Genomic DNA, 10,608 nt, shown 5'->3' with positions numbered 1-10,608 from the left:
TTAAACTAAAAAAAAAAACATCCCAAATCGGAGCCTGCTGTGGCCTGGGTCTAAAAACCCAACCCAAGGCCCATGTCAAGGTTTCCTAATGGCGGTCGTTTACACGGGAATGTTTTTTCTGTTTACTCAGACATATGGATTAGGCTCATAAAGAACTGGATTTAAAGGTCAATTTTTCATCGAAGTTTCTGAGCTGAACAGACTCGTGTATAAATATGTTTTGTGTATCTCTGAATTCACAAAAGCACACCGAAAAATCTTCTCTTATAATTGACCGGAACTTGTAAACATTAACTGATATTCCAATCAATTGCGTAACAATATCGAATTTATTAAAATACGTTTTTCCGGTTATGCATCATATCACGTTTTTTTGGTGCACTGAAAGTATTTAATTGCTAAAGCTATATCATAGCCGGTGCGCACTCAGTTATTTTTCGAAATCATCGGATTTATTTTAATAAATAATGGATACCGGTGAATACGAATCCATGTCTACTAAATATCCACATGTTGACAATAACTCATGTGTAATTAACTAAGTGAAAAATAAACATTACTATGTGTGTGTAAAAATCTTGTAGGTCTTTAAGGTCGTAGAGGACAGTTAATGAACGCACGGATTCGTATATATGATTTTTGACCGGTTTCTGGAAATCAATAAAAAACGTAACATAAGAAGCAAATCTAAAAATCTGCGTATAATGACAGTATTCATATTCTTAGCATATCTGTACAAAAAACAAATAAATATTACCAAATTACTAGAGGTTCGGCACGTGTACATAGCTCAGCTGACAGAAAAAAAAAACGAATAATATGGAGCTCGCACAGGTCAACTGTGTACAGTCGGCTCAGAAGTGGTGCGGAACGTAGAGCTTTAATAGCTAGTGTGTGCTGTTTTTAAACACAAATAACAATGTTTTTTAATTACTTTTCTATTTGTCACGCTAACAATTCAAATCTCGAGGCTGTTTTCATAAAGGGCAAGCGTTTTAGGTGCAAGTTCTAGCAATTTAAGGATCGGAAACCAAATTCATGGCATGAGAGTAAAACTGAAGCTCACGATGTTCTTGCTGAATAACATTTGGCACGAGTCTACGGCCAGCATTTGTGCTGGCGGTCAATATTTCTTTTGCGAAGACCAGCCAAATGTTCTTCGTTCCGTCATTTACGCTGAATATTTTAGGCGAGGTTTTTAAAAATTTCGCTTCATCTGCAGATATTTTTCATGTGTTTTGCATGGATTGATTTTATTCCAATAATGAGATGGAAAATACATTGCAAAAAACAATGATGTCATGTGTAAGAAATGCTTCCAGTTCTAAATTTAATTCTTTGACCATTGAAGTTGACTTTTAGTCAACAGGCCATACCTATGAACTCCCAAGTCTATAGGCACTGTATTTTTCACGAATTGCATTGACGACGATTAATGTATGCGTAGACAAAAGGTTGATACAAACGTCGATTACAAAAAGTTGAATGCTAAAAAGTATACAGCAAGACCCTGAGATGCTAATAAACAAGGATAAATGTTCGATATCCCGTGCGTAATTATGAAATATATTTTCAGCGACCTGTGCACGTCGGATGTAAAATTTTTAAAATGAATTTTAGAGCTATTACTGTGAAACTTTTCCTTCTCGTGACTACTTTTACTTCAAGCTTTGGTCTCTTCACGAATGTATCTCTATCTACAATTTTCAACGAAAACAAACCTCTTGTTGGGTTTGCGTTGACTACCCTTGGTAAAATATTGAATCCGACCGCGGCTTCGACAACCCAGAGGCCAGCGGGCTTCACGTCAAAGTTGACGAAACTCCTGGCCAGCCTCCTGAATATCCCGCCTGAGGTCTACTTTAGCACAGTAAGTTCTGCCATTGCTTCATATGGGTTTATCCGTTCCGATAATTAATCGCCTGTGTTTTGATTCAAGCCTCAAGAATGGTCTTCCGTATACTATGTCTATTGACAACTAATTTTCGATTGTAAACACGCTTTAACACTTTTTTATAAGTATTTTTTTTTTCAATATCTATTTTCACTGTGTTATAATCCAATTACAAGAGATGTACATTCGCTGTATGACTAGTACCTATTTAACATTTATAAATGTTATATAGGTACCAATAAGTGTAAATTTGCGAGGCGTGATTGAGAAAGGATTTCTAACAATTTAGGCTCCCTGTGAATTTTAACAATTTCTCAATGAGAAGTCTGTAATTCCTAATTTCATGTAATAAACAGATTTTTAAAATTCATACCGAGGTTTAAGACTCTATGTGTTCCACAAAGCTGTTAATGCAAGCATAAGAGCTAAATGCAAATTTAGTTCCTATTTAGCTGATGCAGTGACAGCAATAAGTGGTAATTTGCTCGTAGGCATTTTTATCATTTCCAAAGTATGGGCTTCAGTTGAGTTGAGAAATTACGATCAGGGCTAAAGGTACGCTGCATTTCAGGCAATTGTCAGTCACAGTATCACTAAACAGCATGAAACATTTGTTGCTGATCCCTTATGAGCTCTAAATAGGCATTTTAAAACAAATTGGACCACATAAACTCTCCATTTCTAGAGGGTCCTTAGGTTGAATTAGGTATATACAGTGGGGGGAAATAAATATTCGTACACTTGAAAAATTAATTTAAATCACTTTTCCTGTTAAGTTTGTGTACTTACATACATTAAAATACGATTTTTCAAGTGTACGAATATTTATTTCCCCCCACTGTATATGATTCATAATCTGCATCCACTTTCATCGAATTGTACAAGAATAATATATTCAAGCGTTTTAATCGCCGTTAGTATGTTTTATAAAATAAATTAAGTGGAAACGATGAACAAATTTGTCATTAAGCACGTTTTCACTTACTATCACACTCCTATACTGGTTATCAAGCACGGTTAAATTAAGATGATTCAATAAAAAGAAAGATAATTTTTGAGAAAACAATATCGTGTGAGGCTGAACTAAACTAAAACTTTTGTGTATTTGCAAAATAAAAATTGGCACGAAATATTTTATATTATTGATAAATACAACCACAATAATTTTAATATGGAGTAGATTAATACTTGAAATTTAACGACAAACTTCACAGCACCAGCACATTCTTCAACAAGGCTACCCGGCGGAGGAGCACTTCGTGGTCACGCCAGACGGTTACATTCTGACCGTGAACCGCATCCCCGGACCACGTCACTCGCGGGGCAGAAGTCGTTCCCCCGACGTGGTGCTCATGATGACGGCAACCCTCAGCTCATCGTCCGACTACATCGTCAGCTCACCCAATCACTCACTTGGTACGATAGAACTCGCTATCACCGCATGATCCCATGCTGTCAACATTTTAATTCCTAATTCTTTTATTCTAGAGATAGATCGCATAGCTTTTTTTAGATGGTTGAATACATATGGTATGCTCTATTGGAATTTGTTACAATTCGCAGCCTTATTCAAGAGGCCGATTGATTATTCAAGAAGTTGCTTCGAAGACAATTGAAATATTACGTACAGATTGAGAGTTTTTCAGAACGTGTTCAGTGTTACGAGTTGATTTCAAGTAATATTGTATGCAATTCTTGACTTCGCAGCCTACCTTCTGGCGGACGCAGGCTACGATGTCTGGCTTGGTAACGTCCGAGGCACAAGAGATGGACGGAACCACACGCGCCTCAATCCAGACAAGGACAGGCGCTTCTGGAACTTCAGGTACACTCTCTATACGCGCTAGAATTTATCGAAGGTTGAAGCTTTCAAGTAGAATGCATTCAAGAATAATTATGAAAGATACTAATCTATCAAAGGGAAAAGGTATTTCCGTACAATACTAGTAAAACGATTATTTCGCAAAGAAATAGAACATCGTATAAAATGATATTTATTCCTATATACAAAGTTTGAAAGTGGCTGTAATTTTTTTGCTGCGATGGCAATTTCATATATTAAGATAATATTTTAAATTTTTAACTTGTTTCATAATTTCATTACTTGTCAGTGGCTGATAATTATAATCATATTAAATAACAAACCAGCTTTGATTAGGTCATGTTAACCTATTCCCGATTCTTAACCACAAGGCACTCTTTACGATTTCGGCCAAATTTTTACAATTAATCGCATTTTTCGGACCTCCAACTCTACGCTCCAATCTTGGTTTTCCAACCATTTTGGTTTCCAGTAATTATCCAAAACATTATTTTTCACATGGGTCTAAATTTTTGGAAAGCAAGTATGTAAAATTTCTTGAACGGCACAGTATAGACGACGTCGCACGCTACGACTACCCGGCCCTTGCCTCGTACATCACACGCCATGCGGGGGTCGAGCGTTTCTTCTTCGTCGGGTTTTCTGCCGCCAACCGATGCCTCTTCATGTCGGCGTCGGCGCCCAACAGCTTCATTGACAAGGTCTTTTTGAAACTGAAATTTGAGAAGACATACGAGTTATTTTTCGGGGAAGGGGGGGGGGAAATTGTGTAATCATTGAATCATTGAAGACCAGTCTTTTTCACAAATGGAATGAAAAATATAATAGCTGTGGAGAATGCGGCGACCTGATTTGAAAAAAAAGTCCTTTCTTAAAATTATACCACAGAAGTACAATATATTCAAATGAACCAGACTACGAGGCATGTTCCTGCTCAACAGATTCGTTTATCGGTGAGCCTCGCACCCGCGCTGGGCACTGAGCAATCTTCTCCATTTATGAGCTTCTTCTCTAAGATCTTTAGCGGGATCAGGGTAAGTCATGTATCGGCTTTCTAACTACATTTATGGGGTATAAGTAACTGAAAATATTTTTTAGCTGAAATGAGTTCCGTGGATGAATTACGTCTATTAAAGCACTCAACACGTATGAACAAACAAATAAGTTTTAACTCTTCGCTAAACGTTAGAATCTTTCCTTGTACTAAGAGGAATGCCAGTTTCACCTAATAATTTCATTTAATCTAAGGCTGAGTATCTTTAATACGTTCAGGGAGCCGTAGAAAAGTTCAATGGCGGGCAATTTTATCACGGCAACGACTTCATGATGTCTTTGATTTACATCGCGTGCAGCGACCGCAGCAAGCTTCGCCCGATCTGCCTTCGTCTCATAGCCACTATCATGGGCGGGATGCATTCAGGATACGATGGAAAGGTCAATAAAACTTTTGTAGTGTTTTTTTAAGATGATTTATATCATCGATTTGGATAGTTCGGATTATTCGTATTAACAGTATATACAGTATTTCGTACAACACATTCCGGATTTGAGTAAAATAATTGATTTTGTAAAAAATAAAAATAATAGATCGTCGAAGTAAATTCTATTTAACTCTGACAGGATAAACTGGCGTTCGCCATGAACAGTGTTCTATCGGGCACCTCGAACAAAGCTGCGCAGCATCAAGCTCAGATCAACACGTCTCGTGAGTCACCGTCTCGAAGAGCTGACAAGTTCATGAAACGGTTTTGTATATAGCATAGCATATAGAATAGTGAAGTCGGCGCTGAAGAATAGGCCTGATGTGGCCTGTCGCCGATTCCTGTACTTTTCGTGACTTGTCCATAGGAGATCTAAAAACAGGTCCTTCTACCGGATCTCTTTCAAACTGTCGATAATTTGAAATATTTACTAGACTTCCACCGTGTTCGATATGGTGCTAGGCATTTTAAGTCTTAACATATGCTTATCCATAGCTTTATATAGTCTGTTCTTGAACGCGTTTATAATCGGAACGTCAAAGATGTAATCGGGGAGTCTATACCACATGTGGGTGATTCGAAGCGAGAAGAAATGTTGTCGCGTGGATGTGTTGCAGCGCAGTTTTTTATATACCGATTGTGTTTTAAGGTTTATGCGTTGAATTTAGACCAGTGGGGGAAATCTTTGTCAACGTTTTACTCAATGGATATACCAGTAGGTAGAAAGGGAGCCCATCATCGCACAGTTCGCATAAACAGCTTAAAATCTCAGGTTACCGATCATTCACCCACAATCTTAAGATTGAGCTGAATGGCAACGATATAAAAGACATTTGTTAGCAGGTGGTATCAACACGATGGCTTCGAACCACTATTCGATGTAGAATATTCTTGCTATGCTGATGCTTGAATAAGCGAACCTCATCAGCTAAGTGTTTTATTCGCTTAATAATTGCTGGTTGTTATAGGCGTTGAACTGACGAGGTGCACGGAGTTGACGGGTCTTAGTAGCTAAGTGTTTTATTTGCTTTATAATCGCTGGTTGTTGCAGAAGTTGGACTGAAGAGATGGAGTTGATGGAACTTATTAGCTAAGTATTTCATTCGCTGGTTGTTGCAGGCGTTAGACTGAAGAGATGGAGTTGATGGAACTTATTAGCTAAGTATTTCAGTCGCTTTATATTCGCTGGTTGTTGCAGGCGTTAGACTGAAGAGGTGAATTTGACGGATCTTATTAGCTAAGTATTTTATTTGCATTATAATTGATGGTTGTTGCAGGAGTTGGACTGAAGAGGGGGACTTGACGCGTTTTATTAGCTAAGTATTTTGTTCGCTTTATAATTTGTTTTCGGTGGGCACTGGAACTGCGGAGGAAATTCCGAAACAAAAAAAGTAAAGATTTATAATACCTGCAGATTAACATCCTATGACTACATCTACGATAAACAAACACGTCAAATGAATGGCCTGAATGATGTGGGATAAATTGGCATTTTTCAGAAAGATTTTCAATGGAATAGTTAATATTGGAATTATAGAATCATCATCAAACGTTTCTTTCAATACCTGATATAAAAACGTTAGAAAGATTGAATTGAATATAGGTCGTAGAATTTTTTTCTGATTATCTTAGAGAATTTTTGTTTAATTTCTTGTAAAGATTTTTCATGCTTGAAATTTGAAGTTTTCAATCAATATAAATATTTATCTCAAGTACCTCTTTCCCATGGATCCACGCAGCTGCTATATCGTGGGATGATGTTCGAAGCATTGATTTATTTCCTCAATCCTGCCTCGCATCGTTAAATTTAATAGCCGTCTTACGTATTGATGAAGATTTCTCGTGAATGGCCATTTTATCTTATACGTTAGCACTGTCACAATTTGATATGATTTCTCATCTCTTAACGTATTATCTATCGTTGCCACAACTTATATCAGATCAAACACTAGCAGTATACAGGGTCCGCCATAGTTATGGCAACGCATGTTTTTTGTTATTTCTCAATGAAACAAAATGGTGCATTGTTTTTTTATTGGATGAGCTAGTAGCCAAGAATTACCTAAACAATTCTAAGACATATTTATTCAATATGACCACCCTTATTTTTAATGACGGCCTCCAATCTACGCGGGAAAGCTTCACAGGAGACACGCAGCATTTCTTGAGGGATCAAGTCCCATTCTCATGTCAATTTAGACTTCAAACTATCCAAAGAATCGTGAGGTTTTCTGCAGACCCTACTCTCTAAAATAGCCTACGCAGAAAAGTCGAGAGGATTCAAATTAGGGCTATTTGAGGGCCATTCATTTTTGCTAATGAACCCTGGGATGTGACCCTGAATCCAATGTTGGGTCATGTGTGAGCCATGTGATGAGGCAGAGTCTTGTTGAAAACTCCATGGTGAGCCGTTGAAGTGTTTACGGGCCCAAGGTAACAAACAACACAGATTCCAAAATGTCCGAAATATATCGCTGACTGTTCAATTTCACTACTGAGGGGATAAAAACGAGTGGCGGTTACCGCGACCCAAACCATCACGGACATGGGATTTTGAGGTCATCTTGCTGTTCTGGTTGCCACAGATCCATCCCGACTCCAAACTCTGTCATTTTGACGGTTAACGCTTTGTTCAATGTCAAATTTTTCTCGTCACTGAACACCAAGTTGGGCAGCGTGCCATCCTCAATGAAATCCAGAATGTGCTGGCATCTTTCGAGCCTCATTCGTTCATGACGGTCTGTTAGTTTGTGCTTGTTTGCATCTGGTAAGGGGAGGTTTTGAGGTCATCTTTGAAGACTCAACCCATTGATGTCAGACTGACTCCTGCTTCTGCAGCCAATTTTGCAGCTGAGCGACGAGGGTTTCTCCTCAACTTTTCCCTCGTGTTTTTGACCAATTGTTTTGTTCGGACACTTCGTTTCCTTCCTTGACCAGGTCGACTGCATGTTTCACCAGTTTCCTTGAAATTTTTTACCACCTTTCACACTATTTCACGACCAATTTAGAGCTTTTTTGCAATGACTGAATTACTCTCGCCTTTGTCATGAAGGGTTCTAATTGCATTTCTATCTACTGCCATAAGTAATAGTAGTAAATTTAGACACCTTATACTTCTGCAATATAGAAAAGATGCATTAATAGATGATATTAAGCTTCATTTTAAAAGAAAAGTCTCCTAGGAACCAATTTATTTTATATAGCAAACATCCGCTGCCATAAATATGGCGGATCCTATACTGTATCAGCTTACCTGATTCAGGATCACACTGTATGAAATTTTGCATTCCAAAGAAGTATGTATATTCCATCGTAATAAAGTGATGAGCTTAATTACACAGAGTGTAGATCAGGCTTCGGCACAGCAGGCAATGACATTTTTAACCACAGTTAAAAGGCTAAGATTCGCAGCAAGATTGTGGGTAAATGATCGGCAACCTGTGATTTAAGCTGTTTATGGAAATTGTGATGATGAGCTCCCTTTTCTACCTACTTATACCTATGTCTCTTTTATTTATGAATGATTTATCTCATAAACTTTTTTGTTATCAGCTGTTTTACGGATGTTCAATTACGGAGCTGGCAACATGGCCGCGTACGGCTCGGAGAAGCCGCCAGCTTACAACCTCTCGCTGGTCTCCGCTCCTGTAGCCTTGTTCGTGAGTCCCGACGACCGACTCATGCCCATCGGAGTAAGTAAAAACCAAGTTGATCATTTGAACTTGAAGTATAAGCATGATATTCATTCTGCGAGTGCACGCGGTGAGTAACCATATAAAAAATTTTTACTATCTTTGTTTATAGTAGGATACTCGATAAGAATATAATAAAATGGCAAATTTAATTCATATGGTATTCATATTTTGACTAAAATGCCATATTTACTTCTGGTAACTTATCATTGGTTGAAAAGTCGACTGTATATAGAAAACGTCAAGTATTAACCACCATCATTTCAAGTTGCAGGCACAAATACAATTTGCCTACACTGACAGCATTGTTTGTCAATTATTTTATTTTCACGAGCATTCTGTGCATTAAAGCATTATAATGCTTTCTATCGATGTGTTAATCATCCATACGTATTCCAGGGCCTGGAAAGTCTCAAGAAAAGTCTCACGAACGTGGTGGTGACTCACTTCATCAAGCAGCCTGACTATGGACACATGGATTTGATATTTTCTGACAGTGCCAAAGAGCTTGTCTACGATCACGTCCTGCCATTAATGAAATTATTTTAACAGAAAGAGGCAATGGCTTGAAGGAATTTGTGGACTATTTATGCAGACAAAATTTATAAAAAAGTGCGTTATGTCCGATGCACATAACGAACTCTTTACCACTGTAATGAGAATTGTTATATATACAGTATATACTCATTACAGTTATAGACAGATCTGATCTAATCGTAAAAAACTTGTTGTTGAAAACACTGACGAATGTTACAACGAAACCGTGTCTTGAGATTCAATTAAAACCCTTCGTACCTTGTTTGCTGAACTTCGGTTCCCAATACAATTTACACCAACGAGAGAAAATCAGATTACATTTGTTTAATATGACAGAAGCGATGAAGCAGTTGTTTGTTGCTGTCGTGCGCCCGAATCTAGAGTTTGGAAACGTTGTGTGGTCACCGAGATTTGAAAAGGACAGAAATTTACTAGAGAATGTTCAAAGACGTGCAACAACGATAATTCCAGGCTTGAAGGGCAAGTCCTATAAAGAAAGATTGAAGATTATGAAGCTTCCAAGCCTCAGTTATCGACGTCTGCGTGGGGACCTCATTGAAATATACAAGTATACTCATGGTTTATACTAGGTCCCCGAAGGATTACTAGAATTTGAAACAAGAACCAACACCAGGGACCACAGCTATAAAATGAAAAAACTGCGCTGCAACTTCTCCACGCGACAAAATTTCTTCTCGCTTCGAATCACCGACATGTGGAACAGCCTCCCCAATGACATCGTTGGCGCTCCAAGTATGAACGCGTTCAAGAACAGACTAGATAAAGCTATAGAAAAATATATGTTCAGATTTGCAATGCCTAGCACCATATCGAACCCGGTGGAAGTCTAGTAGCTACTTCAAACTATCGTCAGTCATGCAATGATCCGGTCAAATGACACGATTTTAGATCTTCTGTGAACGAGGCACGAAAAGGAAAAGAATCGGCGACAGGCCACATCAGGCCTACACTTCAGCGCCGAGATCACTATGTTATGTTATGTTAATTTAACTCTCCCTCTCAGTTGTCATTGACGAAATTTGAAACAAATTCTCATGAAGTATCGTTTTACATTCATTTCCATTTTCCAGTTATTTTTTCTTTTCAATTCATTTGTTATCATTTCCGTACAAGTTGGTTTTGTATTTCTTGTATAAGCAGACGATGGAGCCTCAGTAATTG

General features: G+C 38.0%; 1 protein-coding gene across 1 annotated transcript; it reads left to right on the top strand.

The window, feature by feature from the left end:
- Positions 1 to 1,252: 1,252 nt before the first annotated feature.
- Positions 1,253 to 9,808, top strand: LOC108668298 (lipase member K). Its single transcript, XM_018155485.2, has 9 exons — positions 1,253 to 1,870; positions 3,109 to 3,310; positions 3,602 to 3,719; positions 4,267 to 4,417; positions 4,658 to 4,750; positions 4,989 to 5,150; positions 5,337 to 5,421; positions 8,750 to 8,889; positions 9,289 to 9,808. The coding sequence occupies exons 1-9, from the start codon at positions 1,610 to 1,612 to the stop codon at positions 9,436 to 9,438; spliced, it is 1,362 nt and encodes a 453-aa protein (XP_018010974.1). The 5' UTR covers positions 1,253 to 1,609; the 3' UTR covers positions 9,439 to 9,808.
- The last annotated feature ends 800 nt before the right edge of the window (positions 9,809 to 10,608 follow it).

This window comes from Hyalella azteca, unplaced genomic scaffold, assembly GCF_000764305.2.
Source record: "Hyalella azteca isolate HAZT.00-mixed unplaced genomic scaffold, Hazt_2.0.2 contig14641, whole genome shotgun sequence".
Taxonomy (NCBI): Eukaryota; Metazoa; Arthropoda; class Malacostraca; order Amphipoda; family Hyalellidae; genus Hyalella; species Hyalella azteca.
This window is presented reverse-complemented; position numbering and strand designations above follow the sequence as displayed.